The sequence below is a fragment of the Misgurnus anguillicaudatus genome, chromosome 3, assembly GCF_027580225.2.
Source record: "Misgurnus anguillicaudatus chromosome 3, ASM2758022v2, whole genome shotgun sequence".
Lineage (NCBI taxonomy): Eukaryota > Metazoa > Chordata > Actinopteri > Cypriniformes > Cobitidae > Misgurnus > Misgurnus anguillicaudatus.
In genome coordinates this window covers 9,513,686-9,539,666 of record NC_073339.2, presented here as the reverse complement: position 1 = coordinate 9,539,666, position 25,981 = coordinate 9,513,686, and the positions used below count along the sequence as shown (strand labels likewise).

The 25,981-nt window shown below is 37.5% G+C and overlaps 3 protein-coding genes across 3 annotated transcripts; all 3 read right to left on the bottom strand.

Moving 5' to 3' along the window:
• Positions 1-4,022: 4,022 nt before the first annotated feature.
• Positions 4,023-6,282, bottom strand: hadh (hydroxyacyl-CoA dehydrogenase). The gene is made up of 8 exons (XM_073861018.1): positions 6,073-6,282; positions 5,534-5,662; positions 5,302-5,452; positions 5,054-5,187; positions 4,809-4,898; positions 4,645-4,717; positions 4,429-4,545; positions 4,023-4,348 (listed from the first exon to the last, which is right to left on the bottom strand). Exons 1-8 carry the CDS (start codon positions 6,187-6,189, stop codon positions 4,230-4,232), a joined length of 930 nt encoding a protein of 309 aa, XP_073717119.1. The 5' UTR covers positions 6,190-6,282; the 3' UTR covers positions 4,023-4,229.
• A 637-nt stretch (positions 6,283-6,919) lies between these two features.
• cyp2u1 (cytochrome P450, family 2, subfamily U, polypeptide 1) lies at positions 6,920-10,562 on the bottom strand. The gene is made up of 5 exons (XM_055204534.2): positions 10,004-10,562; positions 9,157-9,810; positions 8,904-9,065; positions 7,888-8,055; positions 6,920-7,788 (listed from the first exon to the last, which is right to left on the bottom strand). Exons 1-5 carry the CDS (start codon positions 10,458-10,460, stop codon positions 7,610-7,612), a joined length of 1,620 nt encoding a protein of 539 aa, XP_055060509.2. The 5' UTR covers positions 10,461-10,562; the 3' UTR covers positions 6,920-7,609.
• Positions 10,563-12,806: 2,244 nt separating this feature from the next.
• Positions 12,807-25,672, bottom strand: sgms2a (sphingomyelin synthase 2a). The gene is made up of 5 exons (XM_055204533.2): positions 24,980-25,672; positions 20,428-20,545; positions 20,022-20,175; positions 17,241-17,407; positions 12,807-13,562 (listed from the first exon to the last, which is right to left on the bottom strand). Exons 1-5 carry the CDS (start codon positions 25,414-25,416, stop codon positions 13,377-13,379), a joined length of 1,062 nt encoding a protein of 353 aa, XP_055060508.2. The 5' UTR covers positions 25,417-25,672; the 3' UTR covers positions 12,807-13,376.
• Between the last annotated feature and the right edge of the window lie 309 nt (positions 25,673-25,981).

Here is a 25,981-nt window from a genome sequence, read left to right as displayed (position 1 = left end):
TTAACATATGCAAACTGATCCATGATCCCTGGTATGCGATAAATAGGCCCAACACCATAGTAGGAGAAACATGACCATATCATGATGCTTGCACCTCCATGCTTCACTGTCTTCACTGTGTACTGTGGCTTCAATTCAGAGTTTGGGGGTCGTCTCACAAACTACCTGTGGCCCTTGCCCAAAAAGAACAATTTTACTCTCATCAGTCCACAAAATGTTCCTCCATTTCTCTTTAGGCCAGTTGATGTGTTCTTTGGCAAATTGTAACCTCTTCTGCACATGCCTTTTTTTTAACAGAGGGACTTTGCGGGGGATTCTTGAAAATAGATTAGCTTCACACAGACGTCTTCTAACTGTCACAGTACTTACAGGTAACTCCGGACTGTCTTTGATCATCCTGGAGGTGATCATTGGCTGAGCCTTTGCCATTCTGGTTATTCTTCTATCCATTTTGATGGTTGTCTTCTGTTTTCTTCCACGTCTCTCTGGTTTTGCTCTCCATTTTAAGGCATTGGAGATCATTTTAGCTGAACAGCCTATCATTTTTTGCACCTCTTTATAGGTTTTCCCCTCTCCAATCAACTTTTTAATCAAAGTACGCTGTTCTTCTGAACAATGTCTTGAACGACCCGTTTTCTCAGCTTTCAAATGCATGTTCAACAAGTGTTGGCTTCATCCTTAAATAGGGGCCACCTGATTCACACCTGTTTCTTCACAAAATTGATGACCTCAGTGATTGAATGCCACACTGCTATTTTTTTGAACACACCCCTTTCAACTAATTGCCCAATTGCACAGCCTTAAGAGCGTGCATATCATGAATGCTGGGTCTTGTTTGTTTTCTGAGAATCTACTGAACCTACTGGTAACTTGTTTGCCACGTAGCAATAAAAAATATACTAAAAACCTTGATTATTCTGGTTAGTCACATTGTACTGCTATTATTTTGAACAATACTGTATATCATTTAGACCATTTAGACAAATATTCTGCATGTTTACAAAAATATAAAATGTGTTAAAATTGTGTAGTGTCTCTTTAAAAATTTCGAGACAATTGTGTCAACATGTCAAATTTTCTAAAATAAATTATAATAATTTTTCTGATTTCATATTTATTTTAATAAGTTAGAAACGTCTCCGCTGTGTCCTGCTGACAGGCACGATGCGCGTGCAGCAGATGAGGCAAATTATGGGTCCTCCAAAGGTTAGACCGTCTCATTTCAGTTCTCTTCGCGAACTTCTGAGCGCCTTGAATGGCCGAGTGCTCACCTTTTATTGCATGCTTAGTAGGGTGCAGCCCTTGAATTGGAACACAGCTTGTGAAGCTTGCCGCAGGGACTGCGCTCTTTGGTCATATATTGTTTGTTTTCTGTTGGATTTAAATGATACACAGGATTAAAGGAAGATATTTATTCAGAAAACGGAGTAGGCTACGTGGATTGTTTTGTCGGACGGACACAGAGCGAGTGGATTGTTTTGTCAGACGGACACAGAGCGAGTGGATTTTTTGTTCGGATACGGAGAGACTGAAACTAAAACTAAAAGCGAGCTCACACATACTATGGAGTTTTAACACGGGTGTACACCGCAGTGTGAATATTTTAGTGGAAACAACAATCGCGGATCGTTCTCTTCCATGAAGCCGATGTAAACATCTAAGAATTAGGGCTGTCAATAGATTAAAAAAATTAATCTAGATTAATCGCATGAATTCATGAGTTAACTGCGATTAATCGCAAATTAATCGCACATTTTTATCCATTCTAAATTTACCCTAATTTAACACTTTTCAGGTTTTTAATATTCTAATCATATATACATATATAGATGCTTTATGCAAATGTATGTTAACAACAGCCTGTTTACATTTTAACAGATTCACCAGCCATTGTTTTGTATATGAATTTTCCTTTCAGAAGATTTTTCTTTCTCCATTTTTGTTTGCTGCTGCATCATTTGTGACCTGTGCTGGCAAGTTGAGTCGGAATTAGCAAATTTTAAAAAAATAGTAGTTCATATTTTGACATTCTCTATTAAAACATAGAACACTGCATGATTTGTTGAAATATAACAAAATATGACAGAACTACACGTGTTTGAAGATGAAAGAGTCAAATTACCACAAAAATTACCACATCCATACATTATATTACCACATCAATACCTTAAAATCACTGGTAAAACTAATAGATTTAGCACACACAAAGCAAAAACGTCATCAATGTATGTTCAACTTTTTTTCCTTTTGTTTGATTGACATTGAGACAGACTGCTTAAAATCTAAGTGATCTAATATAATGTTACACATCAGATAGTTTTACCCAACAGTTAACCAAAAATTTACTTAAAACATAACAGATTATAGAGCCTACCTGAGTGAATTCTTATCAAAACAGATATTTGTAAAACTGTAATTTTGTGTAGATGTCTATATATCCGGGTCGCGCACTCGCGCGTCTGTGTGCACGCGCTTCAGATATCAGTCAGTCAGCGTGAGGGGATCGCTTTTGAGTCGTGTCGCTCTTAATAACTCTTTAACATTAATCAGGTACCGAACTTTATCTCTCTTAATGACTCTTTTAACATCAAGCAAGTCCTGCAGTCTATTTTCTAAGTCATGCATAAAAGCGAAACCAAAATGAACTGAGACGCATTTTTGTATTAGATTATGCATTAGGAGGACGGTAACGTTACACCTCTCAGACGTATAAATAAAGATCATATCAGATGTCCAACGAGCATTTAGAGCATTGGATTTGGTAGACGATTTGCTTATTGTTCTTATTTCTATGAAAACCTTTTACTCATTTAGAGAGAGTCACATTTGTCTGCGTCTCTGTTCCTTCAACTATGGGCTGGACCAAGGGTCAAACAGAAATTGCGCGTTGCGTTAATCTCCGTTAAAAAAATTAGTGGCGTTAAAATGAATTTGCGTTAACGCGTTATTAACGCGTTAATTTTGACAGCCCTACTAAGAATATATGATAATTTCTTAGATTTATTACCTTTGTGGATTACAAATGCAAGTTGATGTCATACTGCGATTGCTTGGTGAAGATAATTTACAAACATGAGACTGGATGGATTATGACTTGCGCACAATTTTTAAACAAAGGTATGTTGTCCCGTTTCGATTTTTCATGTTCATTCTATATGCACTGTCAGCTATGATGAAGTGTAATGAATCATTGCGCCGCCAACTACAGTCCTGCGACGTCAGATATGTCTTGTCTATTTTTTACAAAATAGAGTAAAGCGAGTAACGAACTCATTTAAATTTCAGTAATTGTAATTGCGTTACTTGATTTAAAAAAATAGTGGAGTTACAGTAACGCGTTACTCCCATCACTGATGTCACTTATGATGCCAATAGTCAGTTACGGTCATAGCGCCACCAGCTGGTAACAGGAAGTAACATGTTTACAATGATAATACTCTCTCTCTCTCATGCTATCTTACACGATGCTACCTCGCTGTCATTTGTAATTAGCAGCGGGAAATATGGCACATTATACTACACTTTTAAATGGTTCACGTTTACATGATTAAATGCCTATTTACTACTGTTCCCTTTAATTCTTCTCATGCCACGGCGTGGCGGTGTCAGGTGTGCGAGGGCCCTTCCATCACTGCTTGCAGTTTTAATTTAAGTCGTTTTTACAAACATACCTTACAAAAAAACAATACTGGGGTGCATCTTGAGACAAAACAAATGGCACAAAAAAAAGCTCAAACATGCATTTAGTCTGAGACTGAGCCCTGTCTAGGAAACCACATAAAACTGTGATCTAAATCACACTAAATATGCACTTATATTCGTACAAACTGACATTAAAAATGGAAAACAACAATTTATTTTAGATGCATCTTATACGGCAAGTGCTTCGTTAAAATTGCAACATGGTTCATTCCAATCCAACAAGGAATAGGGTACCAGCGACCTCTTGTGGCCAAATGTGTTCTCCTATCACGTGTTCAAATTCCTGCTATTTCTGAAGTATATGACAATAAACGGAGCAATTACGAAGAATCTCAAACCTTTTAATGCCACAGTCATTTCTTAAACATTCAAAATAAATGGGAAGTCTTTAACAACCATAGCAAGGCACTAGGTGTACTGTAGTGTGTCCAAGTCCTGTTTCACAAGCAGTAGCTTCATGCAAGCCGCAGGATGATACAGTTGATACGTTTTTTTGTTGAAGACCACCAGACCGATCTTCACTTCTCTTATTTGTATTTATAAAAACCCTCCCCGGTTTTCTTGCCCAGCTTGCCTTCCGACACCAGTTTGTTGAGCAAGGGGCTGGGGCTGAACAGTGGGTTATCGGGATCCATCGCATGCCAACCTGCACAACCCCACAAGAGCAAAAGACGGCGTTTAAAAAATGAACACAAAAAATACATAATCGACAAAAAAAACACTCACCGTCAATAATAAACTTTGAAGTGTCCAATCCCACATAATCCAGTAGCTCAAAAGGACCCATTGGATAACCAGCGCCGAGCTTCATAGCCACATCGATGTCTTCTTTTGATCCGTGACCTAGGCAGAAGTTAACCACACGATTAACACAGAAATTCAAAGGGTCTGGGTCTATAGTTTGCCGTCATCACCGCCCCTCATCCTCCTTACGAGCGTGACCTCTCTCATGTAATCGAATGGCCTCCATCATGTATGGAACCAGCAGGCGATTCACTATAAATCCAGGAGTGTCCTGAAAAAGAGAGAAAATTGGTATTTTATAAAAAAAAAACAGTACACAGCAAAACTTAATGAAATATTTATAATAATCGGTTGACTCTTACTTTACATGATACAGGATGTTTCCCCAAAGCTTTGCTGAAGTCAAGAAGTGTGTCGAATGTCTGTTGGCTTGTTGACGGGGTCTTGATCACCTTAAATTAAATCAAATATGTGATTTAAACTTAATTCAATACAAGCTTGAATATCAATGAGCCAGATACTAACCAAACCACTTTGCAGTTTACGCTATTACATTTTTTCATATGAAAAATGTTTGCAGTGCATAAAAAAAGAGCACAATCCAAACCTCCACCAGCTTCATCATTGGGACAGGGTTGAAAAAATGAAGACCACCAAAGCGATCTAATCTGGCAGTGGAGCTGGCAATGTCTGCGATGGGCAGGGAAGACGTGTTGCTTGCAAAGATTGTATGCTCTGGAGACATAGCAAAGAACTTATTAACTAACTAATACAGCGCTACTCTGTATATTATGGTAAACTACACAAACTCTGTATGTGATTATGCAAATAGCGCGTGGCTTGCTTACTCTGGAGCCACCTTGTCCAGAGATCCAAAAATATTTTGTTTAATTTTGAGGTTTTCCACGATAGCCTCCACCACGAGGTCAGTGCCCTTAACTACAGACGCAGCATCTGTCGCTATGGCGATGTTCTTGACCACTTTCTGTACGAATGCTTCCCCATCCTAAAAAAAGAAAAAGATTAAAAGTTGACATTTAGACAAAATTGACTTGCATCCTGCAGAGAAATCCAGGTGAAGACTAACCTCTGGTTTTTCGGCAAACTTCTTTTTCGCCACTCTCTTCAAACTAGTTTCGATGCCTTTGATGGACTTCTTCAGTATGTCTTCAGACGTGTCCACCAACACTACCGAATGCCCTGTGCTTGCAGCAACCTGACAATACAATGAAAATGATGAACAGTGAGTGACGTAATACACTGACGCCATCACCACCCAACTACAAGCGTGCTGGTGACGTGAAGGCATCAACTACATGTGCTCGATTCGATGTAGGTTCTATACATACAATAAATAAGAACATTAAATGCAACTTTTAAAGAGTTTACGAAGTATGGAGGTCTTTTATTGGATATCTGGGGGAAAGGTCACATTAAGACACAACACGGTAGAAGTTTGCAAACTTTGCTTGTCTATCGTTTTTTGAGACAAGATCAACACCGTGCAATTACAAAGAATACCACTTAAATCAATTTACGCAGAAAGTTGTACTTAGCACTTAGCTTAAGTAGCAAGGCGAAGTTCTAGCTTGTTAATGCATATGAATGCAATCGGATTTCGTTTACCTGTGCAATGCCTGCACCCATCAGTCCTCCTCCGATAATGGTGACATGTTTAATCGCTGCATGTCGAGCAGCGGAGGATGACAGAGATCTAATGAACTGGCGCGTGATGAAGGCCATGACCGTCTCGCGAACTGACAGACTACGCGCGCACACCTTCTCTTGACTGCGCGTGCTCGAGAACTAGAGCAAGGTTGAAGCAAAGATGATGGATTCAACAAGATTCCGCACTTCTATTGATACGAATCGGGAAAGGTGAAACGCGATATATGTCTCGTGAATCTTTGCGCATGCGCAGTAGCGGGGCACCATGCATTTTAGCGCAATTTACGGCACATTACATGTGAGGTTTTTTTTTAGTGTTTGATTTAAAATTAGCGAGCGATTTCAAAGACATATTCCCCTGTTCAAGTAGAGCACTAAGTCTTATATGACTGAGGTAACGTAGCTGCCCGGATGCGTTGCAAATGGCCGCCGAGTGCGATGACTTCCTTAAAAGGGACTTTGTTTGAACTGAACATGGCCGTTTCTCAATCCGAAGGCAGCATCCTCCCGAGGGCGCATCTGCATGCTGCACACTTCATCAAGACTGTCCTATTTTAGAATATTAACAATTGTAAAGTTGACTATCATTCTTAATTAATCGTAAATTATTGTAATGTGCGTATGACTTGCGAATGTAATGCTCAGTTAACTTAAATAAACCAGGCTTGATGACGCATGCAGCCCGCACACGCAACCCCCGGAGGCTGCAGCCCTCGGACCGAGGCCTTCGTGTGTTCGACTTTAAACTGCGCTGCGCAGAAGGACCGGCGTATGACATCAAATTACCGCGAGATTTTCACTTGAGTTAATGGACTTATCATTTTCAACATATTTTGAGTTTATTTTATACATGAACAGTTCATTTTTAAAAGTGTTCTTATACATAAAGTAATTGTTTTACATTCATAAATTATTTTAATTGATTGACATTCATGCGCAGCATCATGCCATATGTTTTCTTCATTCTCATTGTTCTGTTATTGCTTTTAACATTGTGTAAAATGTTGGCATTCTGGTGTGTAAAAGTAATATTACTATTCTATATTATTAATATTAATTTCTATAAACAAACAAAAAGTCAGTATGTGTTGATTTTTAATCATATGTCTTCAATAAATCATATAATAATTAAATAATTCATAATAACTTTAAAATAATACATATTTCAAAGTAAAAAATAGAGAATAAAAGTAAATATAGATATATTTTAAAATTCACTTTATATTAAAACTGAAATATAGTGTTATAATACTTAATAATGTGCGTGCTTATTTTTTGAAATTCTAAAATTCTTGAAATGTTCATTCACAAAAAAGATAAAAATTAAACATTCTCATAGATAAACCTTTTGCTTCACAACACTACAATCCAATACTAAAGCTCCTCGTTTTGTTTATGGTCCATATGACAACTCTTCTTTAAGCTAAACCCATGCGATTTGTTTCACAAAGATGTCACAGAGCTCCAGGAATGACATTTCAGCCTTAAAGCCTGGTCAGCGTGCTGTCACACACACTGTATACGGGCATGGAGCCAGGGTTAGACCAAAGCGCCCGTGCATGGGTGGAGGAGGTTTCCCATCTGGGAGTCTGAATGTAAAGGCCTGCATCAAGCTGGTGAACATCAGAAACAGCTCCATCTTAGCCAACTGCTCTCCCATGCACACCCTACGCCCTGTGACAAAAAAAACAAGCTTTCTTTAGCCACAATTAAACACGGCATTTTATCCTTTAACATACCGGAATAAATTTGCCTGTAGTCCTAAAAACATACCTATACCAAACGGAATAAAGCATTCCTTCCTGAGAAGCATTCCTTGTTCATCCAGGAATCGCGCTGGATTAAAATCATCAGGATTTTCCCACACAGTGGGATCCCGGTGTACTGACCAAAGGTTTGGGATGATAACGGTGCCTTTAGGGATAGTGTACCCTCTGAACTCTGAGGAAAGATACAAATATGGCTAAAATACAATTGCTTTTGCATTTATTAATGTGTATTTGAACAATGATACTGTTTGGATGTAAACAACCTCAGGAAAATGAGAGTCGCACTTTAGCCCAAATCAACATTTTATATCGCCATTGTGGATTATAGGAGAGGTGACATTGACCCGATTCAGTTGCATTCGTTAATAATTTATAGGACTGACTGCAAAACTAAAACGTGCAAGAAATAAAAGTGTTAGATTCAACCTTATGTAATGCGTTTTAGCTCCATTTGCACTACAATAAAGTAATAAATAGTAAATACATTTAGTGGAAAACTGCATGGTGTACATTCTTTCTGCGAAATAGGGCTGTCACAATGATTAAATAATCGTTTCATCGCGATTGTTTGACATCATTGCGATGATTTCAGATCACCACAATGATTGCATATCTCTCTAAAAAACACAAGGGGGAGCTACAGTGCCTGTATAAACAAGACCGTATCAGATTGCTTTTTAATATGCGTTTTGTGTATTAATATTTACTGCAAGGTAAACCTTGCAAAATATTTAATTTAATTATATAGATTTATATAATTATAATTTATAAAAGAATTATAGATTTATAATTATAATCACAACAATATGTGAAAATTATTTCATAAACGAAGAAAAAAATGTATGAGAATTAAATGTCAAAGCAATAAAATAGGCAATTTATCAGCATAATTGTCAAAGCCCTAAAACAGGCAATTAATCGTCATGGTCACAATTTATTAGACAATTAACCATCAGCCAAATTTCATAATCTTCGTGACAGCCCTACTGCGAAAGATCAAACCATACTTCCCATCCTCACCTGTGGTTTCTGAGGACATGTGGGGTATGGCCAGAGGAACAACAACAGTCATTCTCTGTACCTCCATAATAGTGGCTTCTGTGTATGGCAAGCTGCCCTTATCCGTCAGAGACGGGACTCTCTCGCGACCCACCACTGCATCAATTTCCCGCTGAACCTTCTCTGATGGACCGGCGAACAAAGTGCAATATATCAGTATTCAGAAAGCATAACTTATACATTCTTAGATTGACATTATATGTCTGAATACTACCTTGCACGTCAGGATGCAAGCACATATAGAGTATACTCCACAGCATACTGTTCGTGGTTGTATCAGTGCCTGCAATGAAAAGGTCTCCGATAATGTAGAAGAGATCGTCCTCCGAAAATCTGCATTCTTCTGAACTGCCCGCCTTTTGCTGGGCATGCATCTCCACCAAATACATATCAATGAAATCTCGAGGGTTTTCCGGATCTAGCGTGGCCCTGTGCCTCGCTATGATCTTCTTCAGGAAGGCCGTGATGTCGACCTCCACGCGCCGCAGCTCCCTGAAAACGCCCCACGGCAGGTAGTAGAGCCATGGGAAGATGTTGACCAGTAAAATATAACTGTTGAGGCTTAGCTCCAGCCCGTGAGCCATGAGATCCAGCATGGTCCTGAACTCCTTGTCCTGGTGATGGAAACGCTGGCCGAGACTCATGGAAGAGATGACGTTGGAGACGGCATTGCTGATCAGAGGGGTCAGGTCCACACCAGATGCCCCCGCTGTGTCATTTAGGCTCAGCAGCTCTGTTTTGATCATGCTCAGACCTTCACGTACGCACGGCTCCAGGCTCAGCTTCCCGAACCCGAAGCTGCGCAAGGTGCTGTGACAGAACTTACGATTCATCCGCCACATTGGACCATAGGGTGCAAACACAATCCCTGGGGAAACACTAGTTTAATTACACATTTTAACTGGTTTTATTCTTCTCCATTTTACTCACATCTATTCTATATCTGTTTAAGGCTCTTATATATTTATTTTCATTCTTGTCTATTTTATTCTGCACAATTCTCCAAAATTATGGTATACATTGTGACATCACTTTTTATGAGGTGGGACTGGTTTTGTTACCTTTCCTTTTGGTTATAATGGTTACAAGTGCAATTTCTGGTCTATCCGAAAAGACCTCCCCATGGTTTGACAACGCGTCCCGGACGGCGTCATATCCCGTCAGCACCACCATGAGCTGAGGTCCGACAAAAATACTGAAAATATTGCCGTAGAGTTTGGACATCTCCATCAGTCCAGCTTGAGGAGACAGTGGATTTGACACCCTCTTTGCAAACGCTTCGCGATTTTGCACGAATCGCTTTAAAATGAACGAGGGCACCAGGAACGCTCCGAAGTTGCCCACGATGGGCCATGGTTTCGGACCCGGAGGGATGTTCGCGTATTTTTTATGCCTTTTGTAGCCCTGCAGTACACAGAAAACTACCGCAAACACGGTCAGGCCCAAGATATTTGCAGGAGAAAACACATCTGTTAGGTTCAGATCCTGCATGCTGTCCACGATCCGTTCACCGACCATATAAAGTAAACCCTGAAGCTGACAGCATGGTTTCTCTCGGAACTTCTGATCGATTACTGCGGATCAAACACATTTACTTCCTGTGTTGTTCTGTCTGCGGCAGCGTGGCTGACTGTTTTTGTTTCTCATTGGACGAGAGATTGCACGCTGATAGATGATTGGTGAATGTACCACCGATGGGTGGGGCGAAATGATCCAATAAGAACAGAAGTTAGTCTCGAAAGCAAGCTTTTGGTTGTTTGTTTACATAATTTAATCACTTATTTCTTACAGTGTAAATTTATGCAGTTTATCTAGTGATGGGAGAAACAAAGCTTTTCGAAGCTTCGAATCAATTGAACCAATTGCTTCGCAAATTTGATTCAGTTTTTCAATGCATTCGAAAAACACCATAAACGCTGGCGAAACCTGCTTGTCAAAATAGTGTAAAAACAGCAAGATCTGTCCAAATATTTTACACTTTTTACAAAATAATAGCAAGATTGTTCTAAAAATATAAATTATTTATTTTAATTAAGACATAATTAAAAGTGTATTCTGTGTTTTTAGTTTTATTTATGGTAAACAAATAATTAAACGAACTCCCTTTTTAACTATGCACATTTTTGTTATTAAATCTGTCTATAAACAAAAAGTAGACGTAGTAGTGTTATAAGTCAGAAAGATTAATGTTTTATGAACTTTTATAATGAAACTGACCCGAGTTCACCTACACTGGTCATTTGTGATCAACTCCACCCTCTAGTGGTGAATCATCGGATTTTCGAAACGTTTAGAAAAAGTTATGACGTAATGAAGCATCGTTTGCTAAAATCACTTTGGTTGGACTTTGGTTAGTTTGAAACAAGCTCCGAACCAATGATTCGAAAATAAGATTCGTAAATGTTTCGAAGCCTCATGAAGTGGTCAAAATAATATATAAAACGCATGTATTTAGCATAAAATGTGACACGTTATAACACACATTACACAACAAATAGCTTTCACTGTTCTTCAGACAGCCTCCAGAATGTACATGTAGTAACATTTTATCCTAATAGATACTTCTTGTTTATAAAAAATATGTTTTAAAATTATTTAAAATATGTATTTAATGTGTTAATACCATCGGCAAACCATAGGTCGCTAAAGCAAACCGATTATTATTGTTGTTGTTATTTTTGTCGTTGTTTAACTCCTTAACTTTTGAGTGGGGGGTTAAAAGCTGATGTACACCTTCAAATTAATATAAATAAATAATATAACTAGAAAAAATGTAATTAAATAAAAAAATTGTTCTAGCAGTTTACAGTTATTGTAATAATTTAAAATAATGCAATAAAGTATACACATTTATATATATATATATATATATATATATATATATATATATATATATATATATATATATATATATATATATATATATATATATATATATATATATGAATTTGTGTTACACTTTTAGTGGTTTTACCAACAACGGCCACTAGGTGTCAACGGTTTGCTGCAAGCTTTTGTCACAAATTAATATATTACTGTCACTGCATTATTATTAAATTAATAAATTACTGTCACTGCATTATTATTACTGCTAAAATGTTTTAAAATATGAAAACTTAATTCTTAGGCCTTTCCAACGATATATAGGTTTTTTGTGATAGATTTAATGTTTATGCAAAATCTTGAAGTAAACTCCCACTCATTATATACATATAGTACTGTGCAAAAGTCTTAGGCCACCATGCCACAATAAAATTTGTTGTTTCTGCAGTGTTATAGTTATCATATATAATTGTTTCTCAGTCTCTTTAATGGAATACATCCAGAAAATACAGGAAATGTGTATAGTATTAAAAACTGTATAAAAATGTCAAGTTTTTAGGGTAAACTCCCCTTCCACTTCCACTTGAGCAATAGTAGGAAACTGCAGGATCTCTTAAACCTAAATATATACAGTACTGTGCAAAAGTATTAGGCCACCACCACCAGACTATAAGTTTAAATTAATGTATATATGTATGTAATTGTATATTATATATAGCCTACTTATACCACGGACCTAGCTTTCTGATTGGCTGAGAAATGTTCCATAGGTGTTGATTTTTTTTCTAAACCATACACCTAGCCAGTCAAATGTCTTAAAATAAGCACCAGATCAATGTTTATGGTAACCGTGCTATAAGCGGAAAAATTGACTTTGGTCCTTTGAATTATTGAAAAATAATGCATTCTGTTTCGCTTTGTGCTGCATTTCCACCTTGGGTGTGCATTATTTTCGAATAATTCAAAAGACCGAAGTCAATTATTCCTTACATATATAAAATATTTATACAAAATACACCAGCCAATAGTGTAAAACATTTATTGTTCTTTTCCTAAAATATCTTTTAAAAAAGTAAAAAGAGTAGAACCACTAAAAAGAAACAACATGCATTTATAATATAGTAAAGTATTGGAATAAATTAATTAAACATTTTTAACAACTCCAGTAATGGCAAAAAATTAAATTACAATTAAATAAGGAGACAATATGACAACTAAAGAAAAGCATGCATACATTTTTGGAGTTTTCATAAGAGGGACAGACAGAAAGAGAGAGATTGTGTTTGAGAGACAGAGAAAGAGAGCGACAGAGAGGGAGAGCATTTCTGGGAATCTATAATTTCATAACCATAACATTTCCTGTAGGCCATTTAAATATTATGATTCATGTGTTTTTTGTAAGTGGCCAAATTGACTGCAAATAAATAATAAAACATGAAACCATGTCAAATACTATTCGGTTTGCTATATAAAACACAACAGTTTGACTCATTTGTCCATATGGATACAGTAACCTCACCAGCAGCCTTTGGTCTTTGGTACCATGTAAATATTTAGATAGCCACAAGCGAATTACAAAACATTGTTATGCATTCGGGATGCCAAATCCAGTCACTCTTCTCGGCCACTCTGCACCATGGAGTATTTCTTACAGGGGTTCTTCAGGCAAGCGGGTGGCCATGTCACTGGCCAACAGAAAGAGCAGGGCACTTGAGTCAGGACGTTCCTCTCGAAAAACTTAAACACAGGGTTCCACCAGGTGTGAGTGAGATAGTTGTTCGGAGAACATTTTAAAGTCTGTTGGAAACATGAAAGAGTTAATACATACATTTAAGCACTTTCAGAAAATAAGATCAAACTTTTCTTTATCATGGTTGGGGCGAACCTCATTTCTGCACTTTCAAAAAATAAAGATACAAAAGCTGTCACTTGGGCGGTACCCATTCAAATTAGAGTGCATATAAGTACCTAGAGGGTATATATTGGAGCTTCAAAGGTGCATACTGGTACCTAAATGGTCAAATATGTACCCCAGCTGTCACTGGGGCAGTACCCTTTAAAAAGGTACAGATATGTGGGTGATTCTCACGAAACCATTGAAACACCACGGCACTAATGATTTTTTGCTTTAAAATGTGTAATATAGTAACATTAAAAAAGCATCAGAATTAACACAATACTATGTTCTACCTTGCACAATGTGTGATTTCAACATAAGAATTTATAATTGGAAATTTTATCTCATTTTCTGCTGAAAGTCTCATTACCGCAATGTGTCCGGCTGTGTTTGAACATGCATTATGTTGTAATTTAATAAAATGAACACAAAAATATTAAGAAAAAAAAATAAATGGATGTTTTGCTAGACTACTTTAGATGACAGAAAAAATATTTACTGAATTTGCATGTATAATAATAATGAAGAAAAATTAGGAAAATGATGTGTCCATGCCTGATGTTCTCATCCTCCGCAACACTTTTTGAGAACAGTTTAAGCACACGTACAGAATTTTAATAAAGTTTGATTTTGAGTGACCAAGCACATGGACCAGTTACTTCAAGATGGCTACCAGGTAAGATCATTTTTTTACAGTTAATTTGAAATATTGTCTTATCAGAATGCTTACACGACATTTTGATTATCATTACTGCAACAGATGCTTATTAAATGTTAATTTAATTAATAGAAGCATAATACTTTGATTTAAAATGCATGTGCAGAATCTCCAAATTATGTTCTTTCAGGTTTGTCATGTCATTTTGAAAATATGTCAGTGTTGATGTTTTCTGACTGTTGCGGTAATGAGATTTTTTAGGACTCATTTTTAAAATTATGTTACAAAAAGTGTTAAATGATAAGTAAAAGTTTTTTTAATTAATGTTCCCATTTACTCCATACTTTGTTTTTCAATGTCTGGGGGGAAAAAAAGTCAATTTAAGCAATTTTTACATTTTCATGCTTGACATTTTTAAAACCAAGTTTTCGTGAGAATCACCCATGTATGCATTTGGTACCAATATGTATACTTCTATGCATTTTTGATGTTCTAATATGCACTCTTTGGTACCAATATATGTACCTCTGAGGTACTGATATGAACTTTTTAGGTCTAAAGGTGTACTTTTTTAAGTGTACTGTCCTTGTGACAGCTGGGGGACAAATTTTGACAATTTTTTCTGACAGTGGTTTACTGCAAATCCCTGCAAAATCCATTTCTATTCAGTACTTTTATCGCATTGCAGTGCATTCAAAATTATTAAAACATGCATTGCCTAAAAAAATTGGACCCATGACCTTGATAATGCTTGGCAGATGCTTATCTGTAAAAAAGCTCAGTTTCATTGGATATGGATGTTTTATTTAGAGAGCTGCATAGCCAGAGAATGATATAGTGAATACAATCATACGCTGTCTGTTTTGATAGTTTGAAAGGATTTTCTCAATTCTAGATGGGCTCAAACATCAAATATGCTGCACTTTACGACCATCGGGGAGTCATTTCTCAAGATCCTGGCCAGGTATTGCCTAATGGATTTTCATAGTGTACTCAGGGCTATATAAACACTATCGATAAAAGGTTCAGTGCCATGTTGATGCCCAGAGTTTAATGATATGCCGGGTCTAATTCACAGCTTCTGAAAGCTTCTGTGTGAGTGGGTCCCTGAGGTGTCAGATGTTTTTGTATTTCTGTTTGGGGTGTGTATGGAAGGCTGAGAGGTCAAAAATCAATTTATATGCAGAACTATAAATATTACATTAGATATTATACAACTTTCCCTATTATAGGTTACAATCAGATGAAATTAGTTTAGAAAGAAGGCCTTGAAATTGAAAGTACCTTGCAATGGTTTTAGGGCTCATTTACATTACATTTATGTATTTGGCAGAAGCGTTCACCCAAGTACTCTATGATACGTTTTATCAATAGGCCTATTTATGTTACCTGGGAATCAAACCCTATAACCTTGGCATTGTTAGCGCAACACGCTACCAGTTAAGCTACAGAAAAGGTTGAAGGCTTTTAAAAAATATATAGCCTATGAAACAGAAGTTTGAGTTTTTCATATTTTTTCTGCTATATGTATGTCTAAAAGTGTATACTGTTAAAAAAATGGCAAAATATGTATCCCAACTGTTGTACCCTTTAAAATGATAGGTACATATATGTATACATTTGGTACCAATATGTATCTCTTACCGTGGGTTCACATCAGCCAAATTTGAGGCGTCAAATTCACATCTACCACATCTAGTTTGCCTCTTGAACATTTTGGGGCGGTTTCCCGGACAAGGATTGGCTTAAGCCAGGACTAGCCCTTAGTTTAATTAGGAAATATAACTAGTTTTAACAAAAATGCCTTACTAAAAACATTACCTATGTGCATTTTAAGGCAAAACAAAGGCCACTGATGTATTTTAAGGTATGTCAGTGCAAGTTGTTTTCAGTTTGGACAGCTCTTAAAAATGTTTTAGTCTAGGACTAGTCTAATCCCTGTCTGGGAAACCACCCCTTTAAGTTTACTCGCGCGTGAAATTCTAGTCATCGAGACATTCACGCGGAAATTTTCATAATGGTAGGGGCTTCTGCGACTCCGCTCGCTTCCTGTAATCACGACACTACTAGAGCAAGCTCCTGATTGGTTAACGCTGCTCGTTTTTCCACTAAAGTTAAAATTTTTTAACTAGACTGGCGAATGAGGTGGAATCGCGTCTACCACGCCGTGCTAAACGCCTCATTCGTGCTGCGAGACCTCCAGACGTGCGTCAATGCGTCTTCACATTGACTTAACATTAACATTGACACCTCTACCGTGGCTGGTCTGGACGCAGCATTACTGTGGGTTTACACCAAACGCGAAGCATGCAATCGCATCACGTTGCTCGCTCTAGATTACTCGCGGAATTTAATGAATATTTTCAACTTGGGCGAAGACATGTTTGAGGCGAATAGCGTGTGTTTTCACGACAAACACACCGCTCATATCGTGTCATTCGCATCGCCCCACACGAGGACGCGTCTGATTGCGTCTTTGCATTGATTTTGGGTGTAATCTACTCGCGCAAATCGTTGAACTCGCATCTGGTGTGTAACCCAAACTTTAATGACATTTTATAAAATACATTAATTTATCATAAATTCTGTTTCATTTAATCTCAGAAAAGAATGCTACTAACCAACAGCACTACATTTTATAATTTAATATTTTTTGTTAAAATTCTTAAAATGTAAATTTTAAGTTTTGGAATGTATTATGTTATACATTTTCTTTGGGGGGGCATGAACAAATGCACCGTACACAAGGGGGGCCGCAGGCCAAAAAGTACTTATATGAAGTACTAATATGAACTCTTTAGGCTCAAAGTTTTTAAAAGGGTACCACCCCAGTTACAGCTAGAGTACATATTTTGATCATTTTTCTGACAGTGTAATCTTAAGGCTAAATTGATAGAATGAAGATTTAATATTAACAAACCTGCAAATTTGCCATAGTGTGATACCAGTAGAAGAGTCGGGTGGTGATATAATAGGCCACCACCACATCCACACTGTAATGTTCATGAGCCACCAGGATACACACAACACCCACAGCAGCCATTAACCAACACAGCAGGTGATACCACCAGAATGAACGAGGAGAATCTGTAAATACAATGAATGAATGAAGAAGAAATCAGTCATAGCAGTATGATTAATAATCTTAACCGTCATTTCTATGACCTATTTTTGTGAAAAAATATTTCAGCTTAAAGGGATAGTTGACCCAAAACTGAAAAACGGTTATCATTTTCTCACTCTCATTTTGTTACAAGCCTGTATAAAATTATTTGTTCTGATAAACACGCAGGACTGTTTGTAACCAAACCCTTCGTGAGCCTCATTCACTTCCATAGTAGGAAAAAAAGAATACTATGGAAGTGAATGGGGCTCGCAAATGGTCTGATTACGAACATTCCTTAAAAATATCTTAAAGGGACATTCCACTTTTTTTGAAAATATGCTAATTTTCCAGCTCCCCTAGAGTTAAACATTTGATTCTTCTGGGTCTGGCGCTACCACTTTTAGCATAGCTTAGCACAATCCATTGAATCTGATTAGACCATTAGCATCGCGCTAAAAAATAACCAAAGAGTTTTGATATTTTTTCTATTTTAAACTTGACTCTTCTGTAGTTACATCGTGTACTAAGACTGACAGAAAATTAAAAGTTGCGATTTTCTAGGCTGATATGGCTAGGAACTATACTCTCATTCTGGTGTAATAATGGCTGCAGGAGGCACAATGATATTACACAGTGCGTTATATCACTACGCCTCTTGCAGCCATGTTACAGCAGCAAAGTCCTTGATTATTACGCCAGAATGAGAGCACAGCCCCCAGCCATACCCGCCCAGAAAATCACAACTTCCAAACCTCCATCGGTCCTAGCACACGATGTAACTACAGAAGAGTCAAGCCTCAAATAGGAAAAACATCGAAACTCTTATTTTTGAGTGCGATGCTAAGGGTCTAATCAGATTCAATGGATTATGCTAAGCTATGCTAAAAGTGCTACCGCTAGACTCGGAGATCGGCTGAATGGACTACAAAACTGCAAAAATCAAATGTTTAAGGGGAGCTGGAAAATGAGCATATTTTCAAAAAAAAAGTGGAATGTTCCTTTAATAAATATATATTGATTTGATATATTTTTTTTACAGTGATAGTCACATACTGTTAACATACTGTACTACAGTGGTTCTCAAACTGGGGTCCGGGGCCTCCAGGGGGGCCGCGAGATGGTGCCAGGGGGGCCCCAGTTTTATGACATTTTATAAAATACATTTATGAATATTGTGTAATTAAACCTTGAACAATAAGGCTACTAACCAACAGCACTACTCTGTATAGTTAATATGCTTTTTTAAATTAAAATGTTACATTTTAGAACAGTTTTTTGTCATGAATTTTCTTTGGGGGGGCTGCAACAGAAGGAATGCACCGTACACAAGGGGGGCCGCATGCGGAAAAAGTTTAAGAACCACTGCTGTACTACATAGCATTTGCTGAATAGATTTTAATGTGGGATTTTAATTCATTTGTATTTTTATTTTAGCATATTAATGCATTTTTTGTTTGACGCCAAAATTATTTTTGAATGAACAATATTTGGACCCCTGGTTTTACCACCATCGACCCCCAAGTGCCCCCCCCCCCCCCCGTTTGTATAATGTTTTTGCGTTGCACCATTAAACTTAGTTTAAACGTAACAATACGTTGTAACTAAATATTTACGGACGCCTCTGTCAATGAATAACGATTGGAATAAGATGTCAGCCAGATTATATTACATCGATGAGCTCGTAATTAATTATGAAGAGCCGCAAGTTCGTCAACAAGTTTTCAAGAACTGTTTAATTTTCTGTGTATCCATCAATTAAATTAAGATTTAAAATTTCTTCCTGTTTATTTTCTCCTCCATGTGTGGGATAGAGATTTTCAATTAAAAGTGTAATGTTTTGAGTTCGATAACGTTTGCTTTAATGTCTTTTTTAACTTTCAGTTTAGGCGAGTCAAGAATGAGTTTGAAATTACGTACTGTTCAGATTATTTCCTGTTTACCCATTATAAGGCTTGTGATTGGGCTAAGAAAAATAGACGTCATTCTATGCGACAACGCATTACTTTAAGGGGAGCTTACGACCTACTAGCTACGTTCTGCCTTAAGAACAAATGGTGCAACCGAATATAGTAAAGAGTTAGTTATAAACTAACTAGTAGTTACTAAGCCTCTAGTTTGGACTTCCAAACTTACGTCCCAGTTTAAGTAAGAACTTAACGAACGACTGGTGCAACCCTACCCTGTTCTATGGCATCATACCTCTATTTTTACATCTACACATTTGGTAGATGCTTTTATCCAAAGCTATACATTATATCAGTATTTGTGTTTCCTGATTTCAAATCCATAACCTATTTCACTGCAAACGTAATGCTCTACCATTGAGCTATACAGGAACAAAAATGTGAGTTCTCAGGAGTATAAATGACTTCCATTGTGCATAGTCTAGACTCTAGAGAACATTTGATGCACATACATGGACTGAAAGCTGTGAAATGGCAATGTTTAAAGGGATAGTTCACCCAAAAATGAAAATTTCATAGAAAAATAGAATAATATGGATGTAAGTGGGGCTCATGAGATTAAAAGTTTTCAGGTGAACTATCCCTTTAATGGGTAATGATGTTCCATTTTTAGTTCAAATGTGAGACATACACTCTTTGATGAAGAGATACGTGAGAGTGAGAATGACAGTGTGGCCGCTGTAGAGGAAATCTCCACACAGCAGATGAGAGCCTGTGATCGATAAACCGCCACCAGAGAGTAACTGAAGAACGCGCTGCATCTTCGCTTCTGAATCACCGTAAAGCTGAATGAAAGAGGAAACAGATGCCATACAGATGATGGGAATGAGAAAAAATGAGCAAAGACAACAAGATCTAGATGATGATACTATAAACACTGATATTGTTCACAAGACATTGCGAGATGAAAAAGGATATTATGAATTTATAAAGACCAAATAACTTTTGCTTTCTTTTATATCCAAGTATTTGATCTTAAAGGGAATAAGATGACAAAGAGGAATGCTTGAAATATATATATTTTAATTAGACTTTACCTTTGGCGCACAGACCATGTGCATCCCAGGCACGGGTAGAGTGGTGATGTACATGGTTACACATCTGTACATGTACAATGTGCCAAGAATAAATAAATATCGTCTTCCCACAATAGCCCTGTAAAATATAAATTAATTCACCATTAAAAACTTGCAGGTTGTGCTCTGAATAGCTTTAAAGCTGACCACAAGTTATTCAATGAATCCACCACAAGTGATTATGGGTAAGACGTGAGTCTCTTTACCCTTGTGGACGTTTGTATCAGCTTCGACTACTCTAAGTTAAAAATATCTTTTATGAGGTACACATAAACCTCACATCCTTCGAAAAAAGTGTCCCAAGCTGTCACTGGGGCAGTACCCTTTCAAAAAGGTCCTGTACCATTTAGGTACAGATATGTATACATTTGGTACCAATATGTACCTTTGATGTATTAACTTTGATGTTTTTGAAAGAGTACTGACCCAGTGACAGGGATCATTTTCTTCTGGCGGTGAAGGATGTGAGGTTTATGTGTACTGTACCTCATAAAAAATATATTGTTCACTTTATAATCATTTTTTATAGTATATTATTTTAACAACACTGTAAAACATTTCTGTTTCTAGAAATTACAATGGCAGCTGTTTGCCAGTAACTTACTGTAGATTTAAATTAATGTTATTTATTGGCAACAGTTTGTACAAAGTTAAATGGACATTAAACAAGTTTTTATTTTTTCAGAATAAAACTAGCATGCAGGGCATTCTGCGAACCAAAATCTGAAGGAAAAAAAACTGAAAAAGGTTGATGATGATTTCTGGTTCCCAGAAAGCTTTGCATGAGGCTGTTATTTTAGTTGTATTATACTTTTTCATGTTTAATGTTCATTTAACTTTGAACAAACTGTTTCCAGTAAATAACATTATACATTTTGTAGAAAATAAAGCTTAATAAAATATATTTTTGAATTTGAAAATATATTTAGTTTCAACCTTTGGCCAAAATATAAATATATGTATGAAATCTAAAATTTTATAAAGTAAATATTTGCAGTTGAACATTTGTTTAATTTTAACATTTTCAAGCCCGTTATGCACAGGTTTGTAACGTACAAAGTTTTTCTTATAAATTCCAATGCAACTATAAAAATACTTTAAAATATGTTCATTTTTAAAATATATTTCAAAACATACAAAATGTGGCTGGTAAAAAAATATACCGGTGAAAAATACATTTCTGTAAACACATTTCAGCAAGTATACATTTTTGTATTTTGTATTTCAATGTTTCATTAACCTGTTAACCATTATATAATGTTAGAGAATGTTCTTCAACCTTTTTCAGGCCAAGGACCCCTTAATGGATATTTTTCTATACACAGATACATTCTGTTAACATACTAAATAACATTTTACATTTACTAAATAGATTTAAATGTTAGTTGTCAGTCAACATTAAATACCGAAACAAAACTGTTAAACCTAATCCAGTGTCAGCTGGATTTTCATCAAAACGTAAAGCAAATGTTTTTAAAATTCGCAAAAAGGACAACAACAAAAAAAGCGAATTACGGTAAGTGCGTTTTCATCAAGTTGTTTGAGCGAATGACGGTGGTATTGGTAACCTAGTAACCAACAGTAAACAAAACAAGGCACGCGTGGAAAATGGAAACAGGACTGCATGTAGTCACGAAGTTATTCGTTTATGAGCAGTGCAGCTTCTAATTGCCAAACTGAATGCTGTGAACAAAAGAAGGATGCAGCATTTTTGATGACGGCAGTGGCACTAGCATCAACGTTGAGCCCCATATATGGTAAAGACAACTCCAGCGGAAACAGCTGGACGGCTCGCTACGTCAGAATTAATTCGGGAAATGCGTTTCCATCTCGCACCTCAAGCGAGCGTAAATAACTGTTTTGTCAATTAAGGGATTTTTAATCGAAATTTGGCATTTCCATCGATTGTTTTTGATGCAATTCTTCAAAATGTGCATAATCATGGTGATGGAAACATGGCTAGCTGAGTTTTCATCCGAACGTGAAACGAATCTTTTCAAAATCCGGAAAAAAGAAAAACAAAGAAATGCGAATTAGATGCATTTCCATCAAGTTGTTTGAGCGAATGACGGCGGTATTGGTAACCTAGTAACCAACAGTAAACAAAAGGTAGGCTACGCGTGGGAAATAGGCTGCAGTCACGATGGGGCAAGTTATTAATTTATTAGCAGTGCAGCTTGTAATTGCTAAACTGAATGCTGTGCACAAAAGAAGGAATGCAGACTTTTTTATGAAGGCATAGCAGCAAGGAAATTGCTACGATGTCGAGACCCATAAATGGTAAAGACAACTCCAGCGAAAACAGCTAGATGGTCAGTCACGTGGGTTTAATGTCCGCTACGCCAGAATCAATTCAGCAAATACGTTTTTCTCCCATTTTTCGCATTTAACGTTACTCTTTTTCGCATAAATTAAACCACCTCAATGCGAATTGGGTGCGTTTCCATCAAGTTGTTTGAGCGAATGACGGTGGTATTGGTAACCTAGTAACCAAGCAAGCAACAGTAAACAAAACAATGTACACGCGGAAAATTGAGACATGACTTTATGTAGTCACGATGGGGCAAGTTATTAATTTATTAGCACTGCAACTTGTAATTGCCAAACTGAATGCTGTGCACAAAAGAAGCAATGCAGCATTTTTGATGAAGGCACAAGCATCAAGGACGTCGAGCCCCATATATGATAAAGACAACGCCAGCGGAAACAGCTAAACGTGGGTTTAATATTCGCTATGTCAGAATTAATTCGGTATATGCGTTTCCATCTCCCATTATTCGCATTAACTCTTTTTTCGCAAGAATCAAAAACTACCTCAAGCGAGCGTAAAAACATTTTGCGAATTAAGGGATTTTTAATCAAAATTTGGCATTTCCGTCACTCGTTTTCGACGCGATACTTCAAAATGCGCATAAAATCATGGTGATGGAAACATCTACTGTCTAAATGTAAAATACCAGTTATGCAAAACGAAACATTTAAACATAATCCAGACAGTGTCAGTAGTTGTTCCCATCCAAAAGTGAAGCGAATCTTTTCAAAATTCGCAAAAAACTACAACAAAGAACTGCGAATTAGGTGCGTTTCCGTCAAGTTGTTTGAGCGAATGACGGTGGTATTGGTAACCATGCAACAGTAAACAAAACGTACGACATACGCACAACCGGCGCAACGTCATAGAATGTCTCTGAACAGGTTCACGCCCACTTTTGGGGGTAAACAGACTAGACCTTCCATTGACTTCCATTCAAAACAGCGGAACAAAGCAACGCTCGTACACACCCAGACAGCAGCCGACTCTGGGCCAGATCTGCACCGGATCCGCACCAGAGCTGCTGACTTTGGCACGAATCCGGTATGGGTCTGGCCCGGAGTCGTCTGCTGTCTGGGCAGCCGGCAGGCGTAAATAACTTTACTCAGATTAAACATGTTGAGTAATTATCTGTCCACCCTGCCTGCCATAGAGCGCGAAAGATACATCAACACATTTAATTTGGTCACTATAAAAACATGTCCCTTTCATTCTCACAGTGTCAAATTTGTGTAACAATGCTCCCTATTGGCCAGAGGTGTCTTCCCGGACATTTACTCCTACCTTATCGAGTCAACAGGGAAGCAAGTGAATGATTTTTGTATTTGAAAGTTACTTCGTATTTATATATTATGTCTTTATATTTAGAGTACCGAGTGCACTTTTCCGTCCAGCCATACAACTAGTGATTTTCAGCGTTGTTACACAAATTTGACGCTGGGAGAATGAAAGGGACATGTTTTTATATTGACCAAATTAAATGTGTTAATGTATCTTTGGCAGGCAGGGTGGACAGATAATTACTCAACATGTTTAATCTGAGTGATTTCATAAGTTATTTAAGCCTGCCGGCTGTGTAAAAACGTTGCTTGTTCCGCTATTTTGAATGGAAGTCAATGGAAGGTCTGGTCTGTTTTCCCCCCATCGGGGCGGTGACGATACTTACAGTCAAGTTCCCGGATGTGCCGGTAGTCCGTATGACTGCATGTAGTCACGATGGGGCAAGTTACCATATTAATTTTTAGCAGTGCAGCTTGTAATTGCCAATCTGAATGCTGTGCACAAAAGGAGCAATGCGGCATTTTTGATGAAGTCACTAGCAGCAAGTACATCGATACACATATATGTTAAAGACAACTCCAGCGGAAACAGCTAGACGGTCAGTCACATGGGTTTAATGTTCGCTACATCATAATTAATTCTGCATATGCAATATTTTTATCTCCCATTATTCGCATGAACTCTTTTTCGCATTAATCAAAAACTCCCTCAAGCGAGCGTAAAAACTTTTTTTGCAAATTAAGGGATTTTAAATCAAAATTTGGCATTTCCATCACTCATTTTTGATGCGATAGCCTACTTCAAAATGCGCATAAAATCATGGTGATGCAACATGGCTGTCTTAATGCTAAATACCACTTAATGTTAAATCCATAGTTTGGATCAGCATTAGACATGTACATGTTAAGTGTGGCCTCTTACTTGTGTCTGTGAAAGAGCCACTGAATGGACCATATGGACACCAGCACCATCCCATTGACCTCCGTCACTGTAAATGCCCACTGAACACGGTCAACATAGTCAAAGAACTTATCGGGCAAAGGTGGGCTGTTCTCCTTGGGAGGCACTCTCTCGTGAACCACCGTGATCATAACCGTGGTCAGGACCAGATTTAAAACGGCGTAAACCAAAGCGATGATGGTCTTCCACCATTCTGAAGGCAACCTGTTGCCTTTTCCTTCTGGCACAGAAATTTTAACGTAGTCTCGATGTCTCACCAGACCCTTCCTCAAGTTCCTCTTCGGTTCCTCGGCCTTATGGCTGTGGACGGGGCAAGACGTAGCGGTGGGCTGAGCTGCTCCATCTGTTCTGGAGATGTCTGTGGGGTCCTTGTTTCCTTGGTGGTCTGCCGACGCCATGAGTACCCACACCTACCCACTAATTACGGCCTTTCTGCCCCGGACACTCTCCTGTAAGGGGTTAATCTTCTCTGTAATGATAATGACAGCTCTCAAATGGTGTGGCTGAAACAGCCTTGTGGAGAAAGGAAACCAGGAAGTGCATTATAGCATGAACCCACATTACAAAGTGTCACCATCCTAAAGGATTACTCCACTTTCATAAAAAATCCTGATCATTGTCATTCAAGATCTATGTCTCTCTGTTTTCAATCGAAAAGAGTTTTTTTGAGGAAAACATTCCAGGATCCCTCCCCAAATAGTGGACTTTAGTGGACCTCAGGAGATTATAGTTTCAGTGCAGTCTATTAAGCGAAACGAACATCATTTTTGCAAAAAAAAGTACTTTTAAACCACAACTTATTACGTAATCACGTCGAAAGGTCACACGTTACATGTGAAACGCATACTTGCATTTATCATACCACATGCCACAATGTCCGAACGGTCTTCTTTCTCCACACTTGTAAACACTGTTGATAGTTTCACATACGGCATGCGTAAGCTTTTGACGTGATTACGTAAT

Bases quoted from the DNA above. Each gene is read 5' to 3' on its own strand.
- cyp2u1 (XM_055204534.2), bottom strand. From the start codon at position 10,460: ATGGTCGGTGAACGGATCGTGGACAGCATGCAGGATCTGAACCTAACA. The intron at 9,066-9,156 runs GTAGTATTCAGA...CCGGTCCATCAG, and splicing joins CTTGCATCCTGACGTGCAAG to AGAAGGTTCAGCGGGAAATT. The intron at 8,056-8,903 runs GTGAGGATGGGA...ATCTTTCCTCAG, and splicing joins CATGTCCTCAGAAACCACAG to AGTTCAGAGGGTACACTATC.
- hadh (XM_073861018.1), bottom strand. From the start codon at position 6,189: ATGGCCTTCATCACGCGCCAGTTCATTAGATCTCTGTCATCCTCCGCT. The intron at 4,718-4,808 runs GTAAGAGTCAAC...TCTCTTTTTCAG, and splicing joins AACATCCTGTATCATGTAAA to GACACTCCTGGATTTATAGT. The intron at 4,546-4,644 runs GTCACGCTCGTA...ACTTCTGCCTAG, and splicing joins CATTCGATTACATGAGAGAG to GTCACGGATCAAAAGAAGAC.
- sgms2a (XM_055204533.2), bottom strand. From the start codon at position 25,416: ATGGCGTCGGCAGACCACCAAGGAAACAAGGACCCCACAGACATCTCC. The intron at 17,408-20,021 runs GTATGTCTCACA...TTGTATTTACAG, and splicing joins GTATCTCTTCATCAAAGAGT to ATTCTCCTCGTTCATTCTGG. The intron at 13,563-17,240 runs GTTTGTTAATAT...TGTTTCCAACAG, and splicing joins ACACTATGGCAAATTTGCAG to ACTTTAAAATGTTCTCCGAA.